This window comes from Chionomys nivalis, chromosome 22 (assembly GCF_950005125.1).
Source record: "Chionomys nivalis chromosome 22, mChiNiv1.1, whole genome shotgun sequence".
In the NCBI taxonomy this organism is placed as follows: Eukaryota; Metazoa; Chordata; class Mammalia; order Rodentia; family Cricetidae; genus Chionomys; species Chionomys nivalis.
In genome coordinates this window covers 49,719,297-49,744,811 of record NC_080107.1, presented here as the reverse complement: position 1 = coordinate 49,744,811, position 25,515 = coordinate 49,719,297, and the positions used below count along the sequence as shown (strand labels likewise).

Sequence of the window (25,515 nt, the reverse complement as noted above, 5' to 3'; positions counted from 1 at the left end):
TTTGTGATAGCTTTTCTTGGCTAAACCTTGACTCTTACAACATTGTTAAGTATATTATACTACTGTTATTTGAGACAAGGTCTTTTTGTAGCTTTTGCTGGCCTGAAACTCACAGTAGTCCCGGCTGTCCTAGAATGTGCAGTGATCCTGCTTGTGACTTTATGCTAGACTTGCAGGTGTCCACCACCGTGCCAAATGGTACCAGTTCTTTGATGTCACCTGAGCTCTTTTCTTCTTTTCTTTCTTCTTTTTCCTTTTTTTTTTTTTGATTTTTCGAGACAGGGTTTCTCTGTAGCTTTGGAGCCTGTCCTGGAACTAGCTCTTGTAGACCAGGCTGGTCTCGAACTCCCAGAGATCCGCCTGCCTCTGCCTCCCGAGTGCTGGGATTAAAGGCGTGGGCCACCACCGTCCGGCCTATGTTTTATTTTTTGATACAAGGTTTCTCTCTGTAGCCCTGGCTATCCCGGAACTAGCTATGTGGACCAGAGAGCCACCTGCCTCTGCCCATGACCTGAGTTTCGTCTCTGGATACTACAGTGGAAAGAGAACCAGGTCCTGAAAGTTGTCCTCTTCCTTCCACACGTGCACCATGGTGTATGCATGTACTATGAACACACACTTGTATAAGCACTATACATAAAAAAAAATTAATGTAACAGTGTAAAATAGGCTTGGATGGATAGGCTGAGGTAGACTGATTTTGAATTTTAAGTAAAGGGGTTTGGAAATATGCTCTAAGAAATCAAGACCAATTAACAAGTATGAACATCTTTATATACTGTGTGTATATTGTGTCAGTGTTGTGGTTATTTTTACCTACATGGTAAGGCTACATTGAGGCAGCCTGGTCTGTAGGAAAGCCTATCCCAGAGGGTAGTATGAAGGGAGGAGGAATACAATCAATACATTTAACATATTGTCATTAACTATAGTTACTATGCTTATAGGATAGATATTTTATTTTTTTCTTCTAACTGTAATATTTCCTAATTCCTCCTGTCCTTACTATCTCAGACTCTGCTTCTGTGAGGTCAGCCTTTCTGCACCAGCATGTGAGTGAGTTCACGCAGTAGTTGGTTTTCCTGGGGCTGGGTTGTTCATTTAACATAATATCTTTAGTTCCATCCGTGTTGCACATGTAAGAATTTTCCTTTTCTCCCTTCTTTTTTTTTTTTGGCCTGTGGCGGCGTAAATGAATGCAGACAGATTATATAGATATATACAGCTTTAATAAGGAAATAGACTTACAGGACCACAGGTTCCCGCGGAGAACAGGAAAAGCGGAGCAAAAGAAAAGGGCTGCTGGGATCACGCCCGGCAGATTTATCCGGCAGATTTATCTGTAAACATTAGCCCGAGGCGAACACGCCCCCAATGGGTGGGGCTATATCCCTACATTGGCCACATAATATTCTAGCACACACACACAAAACCTATACTCCTTAGTCCCAATAATAGTTCTTAAAATTTTGTTTTGCAGGATAAGCCGTGGTCAGATTTTTTTTTAATGACATTCTGACCAGTTTATTATAGAAAGGAAAGCTTATAATTCTGTTTAAAGTAAAATGCTTAGCAAGCTTGCCTGTGGCCTGAGGTTGCTTATTTATTTATTTTCGAGGCAGGGTTTCTCAGTAGCTATGAAGCCAGTCCTGGAACTAGCTCTATAGACTAGTCTGGCCTCAAATTCACAGAGATCTGCCTGCCTCTGCCTCCTGAATGCAGGGATTATAGGCGTGCACCACCACACCCAGCTTGGCCTAAATTTATTAAAATGATCACTAAAGATGGGCTGTGGTGGTTCATGCTTTTAATCCCAGCATTTGGAAGGCAGAGGCAGGTCTCTGTGAGTTCAAGGCCAGCTTGTTCTGTAGAATGAGTTCCAGGACAGTCTGCAAAGCTTCAGAAAAACCCTATTTCAAAAACAAAACAAAATAAAAAAGTCTCTAAAGCCATGTCGTTAGGACTAACAAGATGGCTCAGAGGGTCAAGCTGCCTGCTGCCAGGCCTGGTGACTTGAGCTGGAGACCTGTAGTCCACAGAGAACCAGCTCGCTATTCACTGTCTGTTGATGGGCACTTGGAGTGGCTCCAGACAGTGGCTGGTACAGTGAACAGTGCAGCTGCTTTTTTACAGACTGGCTCCATGTCCTTTGTAGATAACCAGTAGTGGGGCCACTAGCTCATGAGGTAATTCTTTTTTAAAATTTTGGAAAATAATATTGTTGCTTTCCATAGTGATGACACAAAATTAAATTTCCACCAACAGTATGCAAAGACTTTATTTTCTCTATAGCCTTCCCAGTTTATGTAGTATTTGTGTTTGAATTTAAACCAAGTAGATACTGCTAGAAGTCAAATAATATTCTTTTTTTTAATGTTTATTTATTTATTATGTATACATTATTCTGTGTGTATGTCTGCAAGCCAGAGGAGGGCACCAGACCTCATTACAGATGGTTGTGAGCCACCATGTGGTTACTGGGAATTGAGCTCAGAACCTTTGGAAGAGCAGGCAATGCTCTTAACCACTGAGCCATCTCTCCAGCCCTAAATAATATTCTATAAAACCAGCAGATTAAAAAAAAATCCTTAGCACAAAGCACAACTAAGAAATCAAAGTAGACACGACTAACAAATGTTGAGATTAGATGACTGAGAACGGTGCTTCTTCAGAGTCAGACAGACCTGAATCGTGCAGCGGAGTCCATCACTTCCTGAACTGTCAGATGAGGCTGGCAGAACACACCTGCCACCCGCTTGGGGGTGCAATGCAGTGAGGAAAAACTAAGATTATTCTTGGCATTGAAAGTCTAAGTAACAACAAAAAAACAAGAAACAAAAACAAAAAAACAAAGCTGGGAGATGGTGGCACACGCCTTTAATTCCAGTACTCAGGAGACAGAGACAGGATCTCTGTGTTCAAGGACAGCCTGGTCTACAGAGTGAGTTCCAGGACAGCCAGGGCTACAACAAAAAACCTCATTCATTTCCTTAATTGTCATTTTTTGGGTTTTAGTGCTAAGGATTGAAGCCAGTGCCTCTAGCAGGTTAGACAGTTCTCTACCACTGAGCTGTAGTCCTTACCTCACAATAATTGCTCTTAAAATTTTGGTTGTTTTTTTTTTGTTTTTGTTTTTGTTTTTTTTTCGAGACAAGGTTTCTGTGTGTAACCCTAGCTGTCCTGGAACTCACTCTGTAAACCAGGCTGGCTTTACGCAGAGATCCATATGCTTCTGCTTCCTGAATGCTGGGATTAAAGGTGTGTGCCACTACTGCCCAGCTTATTTTGTTGTCTTAAATATAGGTATTTCTATTATTAATAAAAAACATTTGTGGTTTGGCAGTTCAAGGATATAGCTTAAATAATGATTTAAAATATGTATGCTATTTGTAACTGTTTAGTTATTAGATAAATAAGAATAGTTTCATTCACACCTTTGGCAAATATTTATTCAGTTACTACTGTGGACTAGGCCCTCACCCAGGCCTGAGATTAGAGTAGTGAACAACACAGAAAAGTTCTGGCATAGAGAGGTGGAAGCCCCCAGTAAAGATGGCTAATAATCAAGTAGGTATCTGTGGTAAATGCTTGTGGTAGGGGCTGGAGTGTCAAAGTTGTAGATAGGGAAGACTGCATAGGACTTTAGATTTCATTCTGAGTATAAGGTAGAGCCTTGGGATAGTTTCTAGTCAAAGAATAAAATGATGTGACTTTAAGGTACACTTAGTGTTACTAGGAGAACAGACTTTGGGGAGCAAGGAAATCAGCTAGTTATAGGCTTTCTTTCAGGTGAGGTGCGGACAGATTCCCAGGGGAAGGAGGAAAAGTAATGAGATTATTGAAAGACAGAATCAACAGGCGCATTGCTCTGTGGAAGCAGTCGAAGATGGCCCCATCGCTAATGAGCAGAGGTTCCTCCCTAAGCAGATTTAGAGTGTATTTGCTTTTGTTAGTTCTAATCCAGAGATAGCCCACTAGGTGTGTAGGTGCATACCTTAATTTCAGGTCTTGGGAGACTAAGACAGGAGGATCAGGAGGTCCAGGTCATTCTCATTTACAAGGTGAATTTAAGGCTTGCCTGGACTATAGGAGACTGTCTCAGAAAACCAGCAAAAGGGCTGAGAATGTGCCTCAGATGGTAGAGTACTTGCCTATCATGCACAGACCCTGGGTTTAACCCCCAGTACACGTAAATGGGGCATGTTGGCTCATCCCTGTAACCCCAGCTTGGGAGGTTGAGTCAGGATGAACAGGAGCTCAAAAGCATCTTTAGGTACAAAAAGAATTCAAAGCTAGTGTGGCCTATGTGAGACAGTATTTCCAAAATATAATATATATGTAAGCTGGACAGATGGCTCAGTAGTTAAGAATGTTTGTTGAGTAATGTCAGAACAGGAATTCAGATCCCAGCATCTAGTTAACAAGTCCAGTATCTGGTGCATGCCTGTGACCCCTGCTCTGGGTGTTGAGACTACTTGATCTCCAGGTTCTGGTAAAGACCCTGCCTTAAAGAAATAGGTAGAGAGCCAGGCAGTGGCTATGCATGCCTTTAATCCCAACACTCGGGAGGCAGAAACAGGCAGATCTCTGAGTTCAAGTCCAGCCTGGTCTACAGAGTGAGTTCCAGGACAGGTTCCAAAGAAACCCAGTTTGAAAAAAAAAAATAGAAAAAAAAAAAGAAAAAAAAGGCAGTGAATTATGAAGAACACCCAATGCCCTTGTCTGGCATATGTATATGTACATGTGCAGGCTCACACACATGGGCATACACACACTTTTTTCGTAGTCCAGTGAGATGGCCCAAGTGGTAAAGGCTACCAAGCCTGAGGACCTGAGACTCACATGCTGAGAGAATCAGACACTTAAGAGTTTGTCCTCTGACTTCTGCACATGTGCTATGACATGTCCCCACGGGGCAGCAGTGGGCAGCAGGCCATGAGACCATGCTGCAGGTCTCCGAGCAGCGGCAGGCAGCAGGTCCTGAGAGCAGCCAGTCCCAAGCAGGGAAGATGCAGTTCCCCAGTTGGCTACAGAGGGCCACGAGGGGCAGTGAGTCCCAGGCATGGAGTTGCGATGGGTGAGAGACCTCTATGGGGCAGCCAGTCCCACGAGGGGAGACAGACAGATGGGCACACCACGATACGAGAGGCAGAGACATGGACATGGATGGGTGAGACATGCAGAGCGAGGTTGGATATTTATTTAGTGGGTTATGGAGGGGAGAAGGGAGGAGAGAGAGAGAGAGAGAGAGAGAGAGAGAGAGAAACAGAAGGGGGAAGGGGAGAAGTGACGAGAAGGGAGAGGACAGAAGCTGCATCTTTGAGAGAAAAGAAGGGATTCAGGCTGGAAGCTGAAGATCAGCTTGCCTCAGTGGAGGAGGGGAGTGAGTGTGCGTGACTTGTCTCTTAAAAGGACAGAGTAGATCATTACAATATGTAAATGCAAAAATAAATTACAATATTTTAAAATACTGTGCTTCTTAAATGACAGAAGTAGTATAGGCTCAGTATAGAAAATTTGGAAAATATAAGTTATTTTTTAAGCTCCTAATAAGGCCTTTATTCAGAAGTAGTCTTTTTTTTTTTTTTTTTTTTTTTTTTTTTTTTTTTTTTGGTTTTTTGAGATAGGGTCTCTCTGTAGCTTTGGTGCCTGTCCCAGAACTAGCTCTTGTAGACCAGGCTGGCCTCGAACTCCCAGAGATCCACCTGCCTCTGCCTCCCGAGTGCTGGGATTAAAGGCGTGTGCCACCAGAAGTAGTCTTTTAACTACTTCTGTAGCTTTGGAGCCTGTTCCTAGAACTCCCTTTGTAAACCAGGCTGGCCTTGAACTCCCAGAGATCCACCTGCCTCTGCCTCCCGAGTGCTGGGATTAAAGGCTTGCGCCACTTGAAATGGGGTCTTATGTAGCCTCAGAGTCACTAGGTAGCCAAGGATGACTTTGACCTCCTGACATTCCTGTCTCAACCTCTCAAGTGCTAGGATTATTTTTATTTATTTATTTTTTATTTTTTATTTTTTTTAAAATATTTATTTATTTATTTATTATGTATACAATATTTTGTCTGTGTGTATGTCTGAAGGCCAGAAGAGGGCACCAGACCTCATTACAGATGGTTGTGAGCCACCATGTGGTTGCTGGGAATTGAACTCAGGACCTTTGGAAGAACAGGCAATGCTCTTAACCTCTGAACCATCTCTCCAGCCCCCTGGGATTATTTTTAAATTAGAGTCAATGGTTGTACTAAATTAACATCTTATTTAAAAACTTTTTTTAAGATTTAATTTTATGTGCATTGGTGTTTTGTTTACATGTATGTTTGTATGAAGGTGCAAGGTCCCCTGGAATTCGAGTTACAGACAGGTGTGAGCTGCCATGTGGGTGCTGGGAATTGAACCCTGGTCCTTTGGAAGAGCAGTCAGTGCTCTTAACCACTTAGCTATCTTTCCAGCCTCTTGCCTCCATAATCAAAGTTGTAATGTATTCTGCTCCTTTTGGTTTTAGAAAAATAACTTAAATTGACAAAAACTTTTAAATTTTGTCTTTTTTATTAGTGATCAGCCTTTGTACCTTTTCCGAATTCAAAGATGGTGAAGCTAGATATCCACACTCTGGCCCACCACCTCAAACAGGAGCGCTTGTACGTGAGCTCTGAGAAACAGCTCATTCAGAGGCTAAACGCAGATGTGCTGAAGACAGCTGAAAAGCTGTATCGAACGGCGTGGATTGCAAAGCAACAGAGGATTAATTTGGATCGGCTTATTATAACCAGGTAAAGTAAAAATTTTTAGGTCATGCATTTTGTGAACAATTAATTCTGTACTACTGACTATAACTAAATCAATCTCTTAAGTGCACAGTTTTAAAGCAATATTAGGTAAGTCTTTGGTCATAAAATATATGGAGTTTATTTTGTTTATTATTACCTTAAACAGTTATACAGAAAATTACAATGTAAGGGTTAGCATTTTATACCACACTAATTTTGTGATTTTTGTGATATTATTTATATACATTTTCATGATTTAGAATTGCATATCTTTTTTTTTTTTTTTGACAGGACAGGGTTTCTCTGTAGCTTTGGAGCCTGTCCTGGAACTAGCTCTTGTAGACCAGGCTGGCCTCAAACTCACAGAAATCCACCTGCCTCTGCCTCCTGAGTGCTGGGATTGAAGGCGTGCACTACCACTGCCCGGTTTAGAATTGTGTATCTTTTCTAAAGAAAAAAATTTTTTATATTTTTAACTTTTATTTTACGTGTATGAGTTGTTTTGCCCACATATGTATCTATGTACCACTAGTGTGCCTGGTGCTTTCTATATGGTTCCAGGAAGCAGTTTTTAACTGTAGCAATATTAGTATAATGTTAGAAGTAGTCAGATAGAAAAAGAATATATACTGTATGATTGTATTTATAAAAATCTTTAAAGGCAGAACAGATCTTTGTTAGCTTTGCTGGGAGGTATTGACTGGAGGCCACGCAAAAGCATTCCATGTTGTAAATCAAGCCCAGGGCTTAGTGCATGCCAGGCAAGCGCTCTTCCAGCTGAGCTACCTCTCCAGCTCCTGTTTTGATGGCTTTTAGTACTCAAATTTTTGGGAATGTTCTTGTCTCAGTAAATAAACAGTTCTTAAGCTATAGCAAAATCCATAGAGGCTCACTCTGGACAGTGTCATCAGTTCTTTTAAATAGACAGTACACCAAAGCTGTTATGAAGATATCTTAGGTGTGTCTTACTCATTTCCATGTTGTTCTCAAACAGTTTACCAACTCAGAGACTTAGTCATTCTGATTGAGTGCCTGTGTTATATTACTGTTATTAATATTGTTTTGCCTGTGTGCTAATGTTTCTAGTGCTGAAGCGTCCCCTGCTGAGTGTTGCCAGCATGCCAAGATTTTGGAAGATACACAGTTTGTTGATGGATATAAACAACTGGGATTTCAGGAAACAGCTTATGGAGAATTCTTGAGTCGGTTAAGAGAAAATCCTCGTCTTATTGCCTCCTCTTTGGTTGCTGGAGAAAAACTCAATCAAGAGAACACACAAAGCGTTATCTACACAGTTTTTACCTCCTTGTATGGCAACTGTATTATGCAAGAAGATGAAAACTACCTCCTTCAGGTTTTACGATACTTGATTGAATTTGAACTGAAAGAAAGTGACAACCCCAGGCGGCTTTTGAGGAGAGGAACTTGTGCCTTCAGCATCTTATTTAAACTGTTTTCTGAAGGACTGTTTTCTGCCAAACTTTTTCTTACGGCTACTTTACACGAGCCCATCATGCAGCTCCTTGTGGAAGATGAAGACCATCTGGAAACAGACCCTAACAAGCTAACGGAGAGGTTCTCCCCAGCGCAGCAGGAAAAGCTCTTTGGAGAGAAAGGCTCAGACAGATTCAGGCAAAAGGTTCAAGAGATGGTGGATTCCAATGAGGCCAAACTGGTGGCTTTGGTGAACAAATTTATTGGTTATCTCAAACAGAACACTTACTGCTTTCCACATAGTCTGAGGTGGATTGTGTCACAGATGTACAAAACTCTCTCTTGTGTAGACAGACTGGAGGTCGGGGAAGTCAGAGCCATGTGCACCGATCTTCTGTTGGCTTGCTTCATTTGTCCTGCAGTTGTCAATCCAGAGCAGTATGGAATAATATCTGATGCTCCTATCAATGAGGTGGCGAGATTTAACCTGATGCAGGTGTGCTTTTGTGATTATTAATGCAATATTTGATTTAAGATCAGCTGATCTTTATATAATAGAGTGGGAATTTCTTTTTCTTTCTTTTTTTTTTGAGACAGGGTTTCTCTGTGTAGTCGTCGCTCTTCAGGAACTCTTTCTTAAATTGTTCTAAATATTTGATTCTCATGAGATAGAAAAACAATTATATTAGAATTTTGAGATATTTTGTGATAAAGTATTGCCTTGGTTTTCAGTGAAATCCTTTAACTCTTGGACATTGAGTTGATTGGGTTTTCTAGAACAAGCCCATCATCCCTCTCCTGGTAATTTCAGAGTCCAGATTGATTGGAAACTGAGACTGTCTTTTGTACCTTACAACTGGAGCTGAATAGGAGGCTACTTAGAGTTAGTATTCCTTGGAACATTAGGCCTTTCTCCAGAAATGTTCATGTGTTTGACAGTAGACACCATTCTATGAAGATGGTACATATATGTAGTAAGATACCCCCCTACAGATCTGAGTTCTGGGCTAAGGAGATGACTCAGCAAGTAAAAGGCCTTGTGAAGAACTGATAACTTGAGTTCCGTCCCTGGAACCCATGTTAGTAGACAAGAACCAGCTACTGAAAGTTGCACTCTGACCTCTCACACGTGCTAAGCACATGTTCGGCTATTAAGTTACACCTGAAGTCTTATTTATTAATTTATTTTACATGTGGGGTGTTTTACATGAAGTCTTACTATTGATTTAATTTATTTTATGTGGGGGATTTATCCAAAGCCTTACTATTTATTTAATTAACTATTATTATTTTTTTTTTGTGTGTGTGTGTGTGTGTGTGTGTGTGTGTGTATAGGAGGGATTTTTGCCTGCATGTATATCTGCACATGTCTGCAGAAGAGAACATTGGATCCCCTGCAACTAGAATTATACAAGGACTAGTAATTGAACTTAGGTCCTCTGGAAGAGTAGCCACTGGTCTTAACTCCAAAGCCAAAACTATCTCACCAGCTACCTGCCAGTCTATTTTTTTTTTTTTTTTGGAAACAGGGTTGTTCTTTGTGTTGCCCTGGCTATCCTGGAACTCGCTCTGTAGATCAGGCTGGCGTTGAACTCGCAAAGATCCATCTGCCTCTGCCTCCTGAATGCTGAGTGAGATTAAAGGTGCCTATCACCCTGCCCGACTTGATAAACCTTTAAAAAAAAAATCATTGGTTGGGGTTGGAGAGGGGCTCTTTAGGTAAAAGTGTTTGTTCCTCTTCAGAAGAGCTAAGTTCACGTCCCAGTGCCCACATCAGGCAGCCCACCAACTCCAGTTCCAGGGGATCCAACACCTTCTCTGGCTTCCATGGACAGGCACACACATTTGGCTCATACTTAGACATACACACATGTTAAAATAAGTTGATTCTTGCTTGCAAGATGGCACACACCTTTAATCCCAACACTTGGGAGGCAGAGGCAGGTAGATCCTTGTGAGTTGGAGGCCAGCCTGATCTGCAAAGAGGGTTCCAGGACAGCCAGAGCTACATAGATCCTGTCTCAAAAACTGACAGAAAACTATAAAGAGAATGCTTGAGTTCTTTTTTTTTTAATTTGTTTTTAATGATTTATTTAACTTTATTTTATGTGCATTGGTGTGAAGGTGTCAGATCTCGTGGAACTGCATTTTCAGACAGTTGTGAGCTGCCATGTGGGTGCTGGGAATTGAACCCACGTCCTCTGGAAGAGCAGTCAGTGCTCTTAACCGCTGAGCCATCTCTCCAGCCGCAATGCTTGAGTTCTTCATGGACTTGTAAGGGGAAAGTCCTGTGTGTTAGCCTTGAAGTCATTTATTGCATGGGTTATCCTTTGCAGATTATTTAAAAATTTTCTCATGTCCACAAGGTGGTTCTGAGGGTAGAAAGTGCTGTGTGAGTATAACAACTTGAATTCCATCTCTGAAACCTGTGCTAGAAGGAGAGCGCCAACTCACAACCTCCACATGCACTGTTGCATACATGTGCTCCCCTGTCCTCAGTAATGCTCACACATACAGTAATAATAAAGTTTAATTTTGTTTTCCTGAGTCAGGGTTCTCTTTGTGCCTCTGGCTGTCCTGGAACTTATTCTGTAGACCAGGATGACTTTGAACTCACAGAGATCTGTCTGTTTCTGCCTTTGTGTGCTCTGTTGCCTGGCTAGTTTAAAATGTTTTTTAAGCACAGAAAAAGTATAGTATCAAAAGTAAATATACTGGCCGGGCGGTGGTGGCGCACGCCTTTAATCCCAGCACTCGGGAGGCAGAGGCAGGCGGATCTCTGTGAGTTCGAGACCAGCCTGGTCTACAAGAGCTAGTTCCAGGACAGGCTCCAAAACCACAGAGAAACCCTGTCTCGAAAAAACAAACAAAAAAACAAAAAAACAAAAAAAAAAAAAAAAAGAAAAAAAAGTAAATATACTGTACTTTCAATTTCCTAATGTTCCTATCATGTGTTAACAAGAAATTACAGCAAGGTTTTCTACTTCCTTTACGTCTTCATCTGAAAATGGTAAAAGCTGACATAGACAAAATCCACATTTTATTGGGAGCATTGTTTTGTTTGCCTGATGAGATGAATGTGAATATTACTATGAAACCAGACACTCGGACTGGAATGGAAGTGCTTCATAAATAGTGCTGGTGTGTGCACCCACACATGCTTACCACTGCTTTTGTTTGCAGGTTGGCCGCCTTCTGCAGCAGTTAGCAATGACTGGCACCGAAGAAGGAGATCCTCGAACCAAAAATAGCCTTGGAAAATTTGACAAAGTAGGAATGAATGTTGTGTTGCGTGAATTACTGTTTTGTAGACTGTTAAGTATCCAGGTATGCTAGCCCACACCTGTAATCTCAGCTGAGGCTGGAGGATTGCCTTGAGTTCAAGGTTAGCTTAGACAATAATGTGAGTCCTCATCACAAATAGAGAACCTTACTTTGTACACAGCTTTAGTCCGTGCACTTAGGAAGCAGGGCAGCTGATTGCTGTGATTTCTCAGGCCAGCTTGGTCCACACAGATGTTCCAGGCTATTTAGAAAGATCCTGTGTGCAAGAATAAACGGTATAAAATATGATTTGTAAAAAATTCTGGCCAAGTGTTAGTGAACTTAACTATTCTCTTTATTAAATCTAGTCTTTAGGTGATAGGAAGGTTAAATAATTCAGTCATTAATTTGCTTTTCAATTAGTTAACAATATTGTATCAGCAACCATTAAATTTAGGAAGATTTTTCTAATGATTAAAACTGTCTTACAAATATTGAAGGGGTATCATTGTAATAAGAATCAAGACCTATTAGATTATTTTTTAAATTTTTGTTTTTAACTAATTTGTTACTATTTTAACAATCAGCAGTAATTAAATTATTTTAAATGTTCTTCATTTATGGCATTGTTCAGTTAATTTAGTAAAAAAGGTATTTCATTAGATTTTGAGTAGGCTAGCAGTTCAAGTTGGCCTAAATCTTAAATATTGGAGCTGGAGAAATTACTCAGAAGTTATGATTTATGAGTGCTTGCTATTTCAGAGGACAGGAGTTTAGTTCTCAGCATCCACCTTGTGTGGCTTACAGCCACCTGTAATTCCAGCTCCCGGGGGTCCTGCATTCTCATCTTACCTTTGCAGTCCTCAGCACATATATGCTCATATATGCATAAACACACATGTACATAAATAAAAGTCAAAAAAGTCTTAACAAATTAATAAAAAATATAAAAACTGATATTGCACTGAGTATAGTAGTATATACTATAATCCCCGTACCTGAGTGAGAGAGGCATGAAAATCACTGTGGTTTGAGGCGAGCCTGGACACCATGATGAATAGATTTTTTTTTCCTCAAAAATCAAGAATAGCAACACTAAAAAAATCCAAGAAACAGTCAGGTGGTTTTGGCGCATGCCTGTAATCCCAGCACTCAGTCAGGAGAGACGGGCAGGTAGATCCCTGAGTTTGAGCCCAGCCTGGTCTATGGAATGAGTTCTAGTATAGCCAGGGTTTCCCAACCCTGTCTGGAAAAAAAACAAAGCAACAACAAAAACTCTCAAAACCCAAGAAACAGTTAGAGAAAGATGGCTTAGTGGGTACAGACACATGACACCAAGCCTGATGACCTGAGTTTGATCCTCAGAACCCACAGGAGGAGAGACATGACTCCCTCAGGTTGTCTTCTGATCTCCACATGTGCACCCCAGATAAATACATGAAAACATTTAAAGGAAAAACCAAATAAAATAAAACCTGTTCTAGGCCATTTCCCCCGTACTTCTCATTTCTCCTTCACTTCCTCTCCAGAAAGTTCTCAGTGTTCACTCTTCTGTGTGTTGTAATAAGAGCGGCAGGGCTGCGTCCCCAGCACCCAGCCGCCCGCATGGCGAGCTTATGCCCCGAAATAATTACACGGAAACTGTATTCTTTTAATCACTGCCTGGCCCATTAGTTCCAGCCTCTTATTGGCTAGCTCTTACATATTGATCTAACCCATTTCTAATATTCTGTGTAGTACCACGAGCTGGCTTACCAGGAAAGATCTTAACCTGCGTCAGTTTGGAGTGGGAGAATCATGGCGACTCCCTGACTTAGCTTCTTTGTCCCAGCATTCTGTTCTGTCTACTCCGCCTACCTAATTTTCTGTCCTATTAAAGGGCTAAGGCAGTTTCTTTATTTAACCAATGAAATTAACTCCTCCATCATCTGTGTGTTCTTCTAGAGGCCTATGTGTGCCAGCAGATTCTTAGTATGTCTCCCATTTCACACCCCATCTGCCTTTTCAGAATTTTAGGTTGTAAATTGCATGTACTTTATATTTATTTTTTTGAGCGTATTCTGCATCATTACATAAGGAATTACAGTTTTTAAAATGTTGGATTTAAAATAATTTTCATGAAGTTAAATTTTTTTCATGCTTATCTACCTTGTTCAGAATTTTTCTCATCTTTTGAGGGAGACTTTGGCTTTGATCTCTTCCTGTTTTGACAGAGCTGTGTCGCTGCTTTCCTTGATGTCGTGATTGGGGGCCGCGCAGTGGAGACTCCACCAATGAACTCCGTTAATCTTCTGGAAGGCTTGAGCAGAACTGTGGTTTATATAAGTTACAGTCAGCTTATTACTCTGGTAATGGCATCATTCTCTAGTTGACATCTTTTTGAAATTCTTTTAGCCACCCGTTAGTAGGTCACAGAAGAATATATCCTGTAAGAAGCATGTATTATGTTTGACAGTTCATTTCACTAGCTAATGTCTTTTCCTTTTACAGGTGAACTTTATGAAGAGTGTGATGTCTGGAGACGAGCTGAAGGAAGATAGAATGGCTCTTGACAGCTTGTTGGCAAGCCTGCCCCAGGCTAAGCCAGGGAAGGGCAGCAGTCTAGACGTCACCCCCTACAGCACTCCTCAGATGTCTCCAGCAGCCACCCCGGCCAACAAAAAGAACCGGTTACCTATAGGTAAGGAGAGTTTTCTGTATTGGAGCTTTTCTTTAAGTTTACTGTGTCTTCAAAGGTGGGGTGTAGCCACTAGGTAGAGTATTTATTTACCTAGTTCTTTTGATGTCCTGGGCTCAGCCTCGGCACTGCATAGCCTGGGTATGATGGCGCAGGACCTTAATACCAGCACGGGAGGTGGAGGCAGGGAAATCAGAAGCTTAAGGTTATCCTTGGGTAGTACTTGGTCAGCTTGAGTTATAGTAAACCCTGCTTTAAAAAAGTTTTTTTTTTTTTAATATATTTTTAACTGGGCTTTACTCACTTAGTATGTGTTATCTATCTACACACATGTGAAAGTTGAGCACATGTGCTGAACAGGCACTGAGTAAGCCTTTTACGTATGTTTCATTTAATCCACACAAACATCCAGTCATGGTGTGGTCACTGCGGTGCACTTGGAACACTGTGTCAGACACTGGGTGAACAGAGCATTTATCTCTGCCCTGATACTCGCAGCTTAGGTCCTCCTAGGCAGTCAGGGAGGACAAGAGAGCAATGCTCTGCCTACTGAGTGTCCATGGAGAGACTCACAGGGCCACAACTCAGCCAGATGTAGAAGGAAGAGTGAAGCCTGCACTCTTTCTTGAGGAGTGGATGGATGGGAATTAGACCAAAGAAGCAAAGAAGAGTATTAGGTTCAGGGAGCAGGAGTGTTCCAGCGTCTGTTAAGATGAGGAACTCAGCAAGACCTTGTCAACTTAGATAAGCTTTATATTTCATACATTTCTTTTTTTGGCTGTGTCAGGATTGAACCTAGGGTTTTGCACATGCCAGGCAAGTACTTGGTCACTGAGTCATATCCCTAGTTCAACTTTACACATCTTAAAGAAGAGTTTAACTTCTGTTAAGTGATTTTTTTTTATGAACACAATTTCTTTGGTTTTTCGAGACAGGGTTTCTCTGTGGTTTTGGAGCCTGTCCTGGAACTAGCTCTTGTAGACCAGGCTGGTCTCGAACTCACAGAGATCCGCCTGCCTTTGCCTCCCGAGTGCTGGGATTAAAGGCGTGCGCCACCACCGCCCGGCGAACACAATTTCTTAAAATCAATGTTTTCTCATTTAACATAATATGTATTTATATCAGCAGGAATTATGGTATCATCAAGTCTTTGGCTTTCTTTACTATAACTGTAGTTCCAGGGGATCTGGTGCTACTTTTTGACCTCCATGGGCACTAGGCATGCATTCATGCAGACAAAACACTCATACGCATAGAATTTAAAAAAAAACAAAAAACTTTTTTATTAAAGTGGGTTTTTTTGTTTGTTTGATTTTTTTGTTTTTTTTTGTTTTTTCGAGACAGGGTTTTTCTGTGGCTTTGGAGCCTGTCCTGGAACTAGCTCTGTAGACCAGGCTGGCCTCGAACTCACAGAGAAGAAGGTAGAGTTCATTCCTATGTAGCTAAATGAATACCCAGCTCATGACAGCACAGACTTTTTAAAACAAATTTCTAGCTGGTGGTGGTTTTGCATACCTGATTCCCAGCACTTGGGAGGCAGAGGCAGGTGGATCTCTGAATTCCAGGCCAGCCTGGTCTACAGAGCCAGTGCCAGGACAATCAGGGCTGTTACACAGAAACATCCTGTTTCCAAAAAAAAATTCTTTTGATTGAAAATAAAATTAAGTTTTATGTTTAGTGACTCTTTTTAATATTGTGGATTATTTATTTATACTTTAGTAACATGCAAAACACTATTTTTTGGTAGAAATTTCCTCCCCATTATTCACTGTTGTACGTTAGTTTTTTTTCTTTTTCTGTCACTTGAAAATGTTATTAGAGATGGGTTTAGCGGGGAGCAGATTTCAAATGCTTGCCTAGTGTTTTGTATGGCCATGTGACCTTATCATTGCATTTAATTTCATGTTCTAAACAATGTTTCCAATGTTCAGAGGGTTGATTTTCTTTCTATTTAATGTTTTTGCAACCCAGGACAACAGTTAGCAGCCATCACTGCCTGGGATTCCTCAGCCACCAATCTTACTGCTCATATTCCTCTAGTAACCCCGTTTGGTGGGTAATAGGCTGTTCTCCTTTTCTTCCGTGATTGTACTTTAGAAATATTCACAGGTGTATTCTGTGTGCATGCTGCTTTTGCTTTCTATAAGTTGCTACATGAAATTTGACCATTTGCATTTTTATAAGTTATAATTTTCACCTTTGCTAATAAGAGCTGCTCATGAGATTACCTGTAAGTTCACAGTTCATGTGGAGGGTGGGGCGTAGAAAGACATGGTGGGTCTGTCTTAGGGTTTTAGAGTTGGTGTGAAATGACTTCAAAACGAGGGTGATGATGAGGGCAGCTACAGCTTTGTGAAATGCGATTGTCTCGACCGGTCCTCCGTCACGGCAGTGCACCAGCAGAGCTCTTCACCGTGCAGTGTGTTGAGTTTGATCACTATGAGAGAATCATGGAAGGCTAGGTCACTTTGTCACAAAAATTAGATGTTTCAGTGCTCAAAATTTCTTAAAAGATGTATAGTTATGTGAAGCCTGGTATAGCTCAGTGGTGAAATGCTTCTCTGGCATGGGCATCATAGGTAGGTGGATAAGTTTTTAAATATATACATCAAAATAGTTGGAAATAATAAGTATTACTTGTAAGGCTGGAAAGGTGGCTCAGATGGTAGAGAACTTGATGCTAAACTTGACAATTTGAGTTTAGTCCCTGGGATCTACATGATGGAAGAAGAGAACTGACCCCCACGCTAAAGAAATAGAAAAAGGAAGAAAAAAAGTATATTACTGGTAGGAGAAAAACAAAATAAAAAACTTTTTTTGGGGGGAGGCAGAAGCAGATGGATTCTGAGTTTGAGGGCAGCCTGGTCGATGGAGTGAGTTCCAGGACAGCCAGGACTGTTACACAGAAATCATCTTGTGTGTACATTTGCAAGCATGTGTGTACGGGTGCCCCAACATGCACAGGTGGAGGTCAGAGGTCAACTTTCTTGGAGTTAGTTTTCTTTTTCTACCAAGGAGATTTTGAGAATTGAACTCGGTGACTTTACCGCTGATCCATCATGTAGAATCCAGCAGAATCCCTGAGTCTCTGGAAAGGTCTGGTGTTGATATATTTCATAAGGAAGAAATGTGCTTTCAGAAACTGCCCTGGTTTCCGAGTAATTGTATAATTCCTTTGCTGGGTGTGGCGTGGGTGCCTGTCAGTCATCTCAGCATCCAGAAGGTTTCCACCTCCTGGAGCAGTGCTGATAGCGGGGTCCTGGCTTCTCTGAGTGACATAGTACAGCCTTATCTTACAGAAACAGGACCAAGCATGTTGTTTCATTGTGTGCCAGGTTTTCACCGGACATTTTTAAACACATAAATTTATTTATTGGTATGGAAGGCTGAACATGAGAAACAAAGTAGTGCTTTTTTTTTTTTTTTTTTTTTTTTTTTTTAAGATGGGTTTTTCTGTAACTTTGGAGCCTGTCTTGGAACTTGCTCTTGTGTAGACCAGGCTGGCCTCTAACTCAGAGATAAATCTGCCTCTGCCTTCCGAGTGCTGGGATTAAAGGTGTGCACCACTACTGCCCAGCGGTTAGTGCTTTTTTTGGCTAGGATGTGTTTCCTGCACCACAACTATGACCAGGTGCAGCCTTTCTGTCCAGTGGAGGTGGAACACTATTTCTGATGATCCGTAGTTAAAACATTTTTTAAAAATTATATGTATAAGTGTTTTGCCTGGATGCATGTTTGTCTATGCATCAAGTGCATGTATGGTACCTGCGGTAGCCAGAAGAGGATGTCAGATTCCCTGGGTCTGGAGCTTAAAACAGTTATAAGCTAGTATGTGGGTGCTGGGAATTGAACCCAGGTCCTCTGCAAGAGCAGCCAGTTCCCTTAACCACTGAGCCATCTCTCCAGCCCTCTATTGGTCAGTTGTGAAGGAGAATCTATGTTAGTCTCAGGAGAGTGACTAGAAGGACCCAGTGCTTGTTTTTTCCTGTCCATGTTTTAAACATCATCTTTTATGCATGCATGAATGTTCAACACTAAGAGAAAATATATTTTTGTATTCACGTGCCATTTTCTTTATTTGACCTTTTCTTTTAAATTATTTTATTTAGCAACTCGGAGCAGAAGCCGAAGTAATATGCTAATGGACTTACATATGGACCATGAAGGGTCATCTCAAGAAACCATCCAGGAGGTACAACCAGAAGAGGTGCTGGTCATTTCCTTAGGGACAGGTCCCCAACTTACTCCAGGGATGATGTCAGAAAATGAGGTACGAACGGGTTATTTTTTTTTTAGAAAAGATTTATTTATTTATTATGTATACAGCATTCCTTCCATGTATGCCTGCATGCCAGAAGAGGGAACCAGATCTCATTACAGATGGTTGTGAGCCACCATGTGGTTGCTGGGAATTGAACTCAGGACCTCTAGAAGAGCAGTGCTCTTAACCTCTGAGTCATTTCTCCAGCCCCTGAATGCTTTATTTTTTTGTTTTGTTTTTCAAGATAAGGTTTCTCAGAGATTCACCATCCTTTGCCTCTGCCTCCCTAGTGCTGGGATTAAAGGTGTGCATCACCACTGCTTGGCACTTTGTTTTATTTGGGTTTTGATAATAAGTCTCACGTAATCATAACTGGCTTGAACTCTGGTCTTCTACCTCTAACTCTCAAGTGCTGGAGTTGTAGGTATATGCCACTGCATGCAACATAGAGGTTTTTAATAAATAAAATAAATTTTAAAAATGCTAGTGGTTTGCAAATAACAGATTTTTTTTTTTTTTTTTATGATTGTTCTGGGGGCCAAGAAGTCCAAGATCCAGACATGTTTGGTGTCCTCTTAGGATCTGATTCCTGTAGCCCCTCTTCTGGCCTCGTGGGGAAAAGGTGCATGTGCTGAGTGTGGAAAACACTAGCCTCATGTGCAGTCCCTGTCCAAACAGACACTCTGTGGGTTAGGACTTTACCACATCAATCTTCAGGTTATACCAATTCTTCTTTTCCTCCCTGTTTCCTTTTCTTTCAAAAAATCTTTCTCTCCCTACCTTCCCTTTCCTTCCTCTTTGAGACTGGAATTCGATGTACATATCTCCAGTATATGAACTTTTTTTTTACACACACACATTTCTTTATAAATAATACTAATCAAAATTTCCATCCCCCCCTCAAATGTGAATTTGTGATCCTTCTGTCTACCTGAATGCTGAGAATTTATGTGCCTGATACATTGGGGCTGGAGATTAAATTCAGGATTTCACACGCGGGCAAACACTCTACTACTGAGTTGTATCTCCATTCCTGATAATGCATTATTTTCTAAAGTTTACTGTCCACACATGCTAAGCCCCTGTGAACAGTGGAGGAGGGTGAGCATGACACTGAAGTTGGTGAGCACACCAAAACCAAAAGGGCTTGTTCTAGTGGCACAGGAGGGAAAGCCATGGCATTGTGGTGCAGATGTTTGGTAAGACTTCTCTAGCGATTTGTAGGGAACGCTTTGTTTATTTTCTTAGGCTGGTAGAGAAGTAGGGTTTGTGTTCAGAGTTCAAAATTCCTAACATGCTTTCTATTGTATGGTTAGGGAAAAAATGGAAGAGATAAATAAAAAATTAGGGAAATAAAATTTTTTAAAGATTACTTTTTTAATGTATGTGAGTGTTTTGCCTTCCTACATTTGTGACTACATGCATTCCCAGTGACCACGGGGGCCCTTTAGATCCCCCGAATCTGGAATTACAGATGGTTGTGCGCCATCATGTAGGTGTTAGGACTCAAACGCAGGTCCTCTGAAAGAACAAGTGCTCTTAACCACTGAGCCCAAAGTGGAAAAAAAAAAATGAGATTAGGGGGCTATGATGGCATAGTGTTTCTTATAGAGGACCAAGCATCCACATAAGGTGGCTCACTGGAACTGTAGCTCCAAGGAATCTAATAGGCTCTTCAGGACCTTCCAGGCACCCCGCACTCACACATGTACCCTCCCCAACATACACATGATTTAAATTTTTTATTTTTTTATTTGTTTTTTGTTTTTCGAGACAGGGTTTCTCTGTGGTTTTGGAGCCTGTCCTGGAACTAGCTCTTGTAGACCAGGCTGGTCTCGAACTCACAGAGATCCGCCTGCCTCTGCCTCCCGAGTGCTGGGATTAAAGGCGTGCGCCACCACCACCCGGCGATTTAATTTTTTTAAAAAAACTTAAAATGAAAAAAAGAGAGAGAGACTGTGGAGTTGGGTAGTGACCCTCACCTATAAATTACAGTCCTTGGGAGGAAGAGGCAGGAAGAACACATGCTTAGGGTAAGCCTGGTCGTCTGCATAGGCTTCCAAGGCACGCTAGGTAATAAGACCGTGTCTCATCAAATTAAAGAAGAGAGAGAGCAAGAGAAAGAAAGAGAAGGAAGGTATGGGGGGGTAGTAAGCATTGGCGACAATGAGTTTTAAGAATTTGTTAAAAGCGTTTAGAATTAGAGGCAAACTGCTATTGTAGGCATGTGTGTATGCGTGTGCTTGTGTGTGTACACATACTCTATATATTTTGGCTCTTGGAGATTGATCTCAGGTCATCTGGCTTAAAGGGAAGTATCTTTCTTACCTGTTGATCTTACTGGCTTAGAAGCAACAACTCATATTCAATAAATGATGGCTTATTTTTCAAGAAAGTTCATTGCTAGCTTGGAAAGTCACAGCTCATAAATCCAGATGTGGTGACTTACACTTGTAATTCCAGCACTCAGGAGATAGAGGCAGGGGGCAAGGGCCAGCCTGGGGCACACAAAACACAATGAGACCTGCCAGATCCTTGGCTGAACACTAAACTCAAGCTGACAGAACAGAACACTGAAGTCTTCTGACGCCTGTGCCTCCCTACTGCTTCCCTGTGTGACTGTCAGTTGCTGACCCTGATGAAGAGCGGAAGACATAGCTGGAGTTGCCTTCAAATATGGACTTTGTTCTGAGTTCCGTGTGAAAGCTGGGTGGGCCTTGCAAACAGGCTTTTAGTTAGAAATAGTTAAGAAGAACGTAAATATTGTCAGTAGTCTTTTATTTGTGATAAACCAAAAATTATATTCTATTTTTATTTTTTATTTTTTTCAGGTCCTAAACATGCAGCTCTCGGATGGAGGACAAGGAGATGTCCCTGTTGATGAAAACAAACTCCACGGTAAACCTGACAAAACCTTGCGCTTTTCCCTCTGCAGTGACAATCTGGAAGGCATATCTGAAGGTGAACGGTTACTGCGTTCAGGGAGTGTGTGGTCCCACTTGTTCTGTGTTCTTTAAAGGAGCCTTATAATTTACAATGAAGCCATCATGCCTGTCACTAAGGAGGATAATGAAATTTTCCTCTAACGAGCTTTAACATGGCTGGAAGACTGTTTTTTCTAAATATAATTAAGATTGCAAGAGGCTGTTGGTCGTATATAATGGGAACGTGTGTCCTCATTCAGTATTAAATGAATAACAGCAAGTTGTGTTTCTCAACTTGCTGTCTGTCAAAGCTTATAGAGCTCCTTTAGAAGGCTATGGTGCATGTGCAGGTGGGGAGAGTGGACTGATGAACATTTCAGGATGTTGTGCATACTCTTTACTGTTGTGTTCCTGTATCCACACACTCACACCTGCCGTCATGAGTCATGGAATGAAAAAGGCAGTCAGGACAAAGATAGACCTCAGCTGGTAGAATGTTTGCCTGGCATGCTTAGATCTAATCTTTAATAACAAAGGAAGCTTTAAGCCAGAATGTGAAGTAAGAGTTTGTCATTCCATAATTTAGGGCCTTTTGTTTATGTATAGAGTCCAGTTTATTAATGTTTAAAGGAAGATATACATGAGTAACATATGTTCACTCTACAAAATCTGGAAAAGAAATAAACTCACCTGTAATTTCACTATTGACAGTTGATATTTGAATTATTTATAGCAAAATTAAGTTAATGACATTTTGTAACATTTTTACTTTTGTGTGCCAATAACATTCCCTTTGTAATTTGTGGTCTTAAATAACATGTTTGTATTTTTATAATTTTCTTTTCTATCTTTCTGAGACAAGAGTCACAATGTATCCTTGGCTGACCCAGAATTTGCTATGTAGAACAGTTTGACCTTGCACTTACAAAGGTTCTCCTTCCTCTGTCTCCCAAGTGCAGAGCTTAAAGGCATGACCACCATCCCTAGCAATAATGTGTTTTAAAGGAATTTTTTAGCTTAAAATATGCCTGTCAATTTATTTTAGTATTCTATTGTGTGTAGGAATGTCGAATGCTTCTACTTTTTATTTTATTTACTTATTTACTTTTATTTATGACATATATTCCCGATTTTCCCTGGTCAAGAGTTCTTTGAAACAATTCCATCAGCCTTAGGCAATCAGAAAATAGAAATGTCTGATTTGCTCATCCTGCGAATAGCCCTGCAGGTAACAGGGTTTTTTGTTTTTTTTTTTAAATATTTTTTGAAAATTTATTATGTATAAAATATTCTCTCTGCGTGTATGCACTCATGCCAGAAGAGGGCACCAGACCTCATCACAGATGGATGTGAGCCACCATGTGGTTGCTGGGAATTGAACTCAAGGACCTTTGGAAGAGCAGGCAATGCTTTTAACTGCTGAGCCTAGCCTGTGACATAGGTTTTAAACTGACCATTAAGCCTGCTTGTGACCTTATCAACCTCAGCCATATTCATCTGGATGGATGAGTGGTCCTTGGCACAGTTACGGAGCATACAGGTTCACAAACTTGCTGGCGTTATTCTGCATGTCCAAGCGTCACCTGCCTCCTCTATGCCCTGTGTGAGAGTGCAGAAAGTACGTCTACTTCTTAAATATTGCAGTAGTTCTACAAGAACCTTAGTCATTTTTTATTTTTTTCTTTTCTTTTCTTTTTTTTTTTTTTCCAAGACAAAGTTTCTCTGTAGCTTTGGTGCCTATCCTGGAACTAGTTCTTGTAGACCAGGTTGGCCTGGAACTCACAGAGATTGTCCTGCCTGTGCCTCCTGTGTGCTGGGATTAAAGGTGTGCACCACCATAGCCCAGCTATTATTATTATTATTATTATTATTATTATTATTATGTTTTTTTTGAAGATATGTTTTTAGAATGAGAGCTGTTGGCTCAAAGACATCTATGTTTTTAAGGAAATAAATACAATATTAAAAGTATTTTAAATCAGGCATGATGACACACATCTATAATTGTAGGATTCAGAAGGCTGAGGCAGAAGACTTGAGAGTGTAAGACTAGTCTGGGCCATGTAGTAAAACCTTTCAAAACAAAGCAGAACAAAAACTATAATCATTTTTTAGGCTGTTTTCATTACATGAAATGTTCCATGATGACTTATGAATGTTTTAGAAAGATGCTGACAGAATGACCATTTCTTTAGGCCCTTCTAATCGCTCCAATTCAGTATCTTCTCTTGACCTGGAAGGAGAGTCTGTGTCTGAACTTGGGGCTGGACCTTCTGGGAGTAATGGAGTAGAAGCCCTGCAGCTGCTAGAACATGAGCAAGGTAAAGTGGTGGTGAGTGCAGCTGTACAGAAGAGTCTGTGGTTTCAAGAGAAGCATGTACATTGGCTGTATTTGGGAAGAGTCATTTAAGTATAATTAAGAGTAATTTGACTTAAGCAAGTTCCAGGACAGCCAGGACTAATTTTGGTTTTTCAAGACATTTCTTGTAGCTTTGGAGCCTGTCCTAGAACTCACTCTGTAGACCAGACTGGCCTTGAACTCACAGAGATCCACCTGCCTCTGCCTCCTGAGTGCTGGAATGAAAGGCATGCGTCACCACCGCCTGGCTGCCAGAACTTTTATACAGAGAGGCCCTGTCTTGAAAAACCAAACAGAAAAAAGAAAAAAAAATCACATCTTTGACAGGCCTTCTGAGTGATTCCAATGTAGGAGGTGACAGTCTTAACATGTGAGGTGTTAAGAAGTGAGTCAAGGGCTGGAGAGTTGGCTCAGCCATCTGTTGTGTCACGCACTGTTCCTGGGACACTACACACGTCTTCTCACTGCAGACCAAAGTCCTTTGATGAGTCATGACTTTTATCGGGGTTCTTATAGCAGAAATGACTCATAGACAACTGTTTACTCCCACCCCAGAAGGAGTACCAGCTCACAAGAGCTGAGAACCTAGAGCACACTGCCTCATCCTCAGGTTGAAGAGTGTCCTTTCCAAGTGACGCAGTTGGTCTAAACCTCTTGCAGGCAGATTGGCTGGCTTCTGCTTCTTCCAGACATCTTGTCTGGTCTCAGATTCTCCTTTGCAGTTTGGCTTTTCTTGACTCTACATAATTGTTTATTTGAATTGGAATATTTCAATTTCAGAGAACACTGTTAAACAATACTCTTAAGAAGACTTGCTGCTCTTGCACAATACCCTGGTTTTGTTTTCAGCACGTATACGACAGCCTGTGTGGGCTCTGCAGACACCAGGCATGCCTGTGGTGCACATACATATACATGCAGGCAAAAATTCATCTACATAAAATAATAAAATGAATTAACCTAAAAAGAAGGTGAATTGAGGCATGAGTATGCTGATGCAAGTCTTTAAACCTAGCACTCAGAAGCCGGGCGGTGGTGGCGCACGCCTTTAATCCCAGCACTTGGGAGGCAGAGGCAGGCGGATCTCTGTGAGTTCGAGACCAGCCTGGTCTACAAGAGCTAGTTCCAGGACAGGCTCCAAAACCACAGAGAAACCCTGTCTCGAAAAACCAACCCCCCCCCCCAAAAAAAAGAACCTAGCACTCAGGACAGAGAGGATTTCTAGCTAGCTTGCTCTACACAGAGAGACCCTACCTTAGAAAAAAGAAAGTGAATTGAAAGCTAGATGTGGTGACCTATGCCTGTAATCCCATCATTACAGAGAGGGTGAGGTGGGAGGAACATAAATTTATGCCTTTTTGAGGCCTTGTTTTAAAACAAAACAAAAAACATCAACACCAAGAACCAAATCAAAATTTTCTAAAAAGGGAATTGAGCAGAGTGTGTTGTGGGGCTGGTCGGATGGCTCATAGATAAGAGTGCTTACTGTGCAAGGTTGAATACCCTCGTTTGAGCCTCCAGCACTCGTGTGCCTGTACCCTCAGCGTTGGGCCACAGAGACACAGTCCTTGAAGCTTGCTTAGATAGAATGCCGAGTTTTCAGTGCAGTGTAAAGTGAAAAGCAAAAGTGAGGATACTGTGCTTCTAAATGTGCACATCGCATACACAAAACAAGTTGTAGAAAATTGGTCCAGAAAAGAATGAGAACTGTGGAATGCACACTTGAGAGCTATTGCCAAGTGAAATAGTTTGCATATGGATTTATCACCTAGTTATTAACAACAATTGGATCCAGTAAGTCACCCTGAAGTGTTTACCTTTGCTTTCCTG

General features: G+C 41.2%; 1 protein-coding gene and 1 pseudogene across 9 annotated transcripts in view; one reads left to right on the top strand and one right to left on the bottom strand.

Moving 5' to 3' along the window:
* The window catches only part of Gapvd1 (GTPase activating protein and VPS9 domains 1), an 80,770-nt gene that overhangs the window by 17,593 nt on the left and 37,662 nt on the right, over positions 1 to 25,515 (top strand). For 4 of the 9 annotated variants that reach the window (XM_057754556.1, XM_057754551.1, XM_057754552.1 and 1 more), the window contains 9 exons: positions 6,552 to 6,769; positions 7,853 to 8,696; positions 11,384 to 11,470; positions 13,678 to 13,812; positions 13,955 to 14,144; positions 16,113 to 16,193; positions 18,251 to 18,411; positions 21,234 to 21,363; positions 23,522 to 23,647. In XM_057754556.1, coding sequence (XP_057610539.1) covers positions 6,585 to 6,769; positions 7,853 to 8,696; positions 11,384 to 11,470; positions 13,678 to 13,812; positions 13,955 to 14,144; positions 16,113 to 16,193; positions 18,251 to 18,411; positions 21,234 to 21,363; positions 23,522 to 23,647 — 1,939 coding nt within the window. In that variant the 5' untranslated portion in view covers positions 6,552 to 6,584. The remainder of the gene's footprint in view (positions 1 to 6,551; positions 6,770 to 7,852; positions 8,697 to 11,383; positions 11,471 to 13,677; positions 13,813 to 13,954; positions 14,145 to 16,112; positions 16,194 to 18,250; positions 18,412 to 21,233; positions 21,364 to 23,521; positions 23,648 to 25,515) is intronic. The other 5 variants (XM_057754559.1, XM_057754557.1, XM_057754558.1 and 2 more) reach the window with 3 other exon arrangements.
* Positions 22,467 to 22,896, bottom strand: LOC130864780 (40S ribosomal protein S21-like; annotated as a pseudogene).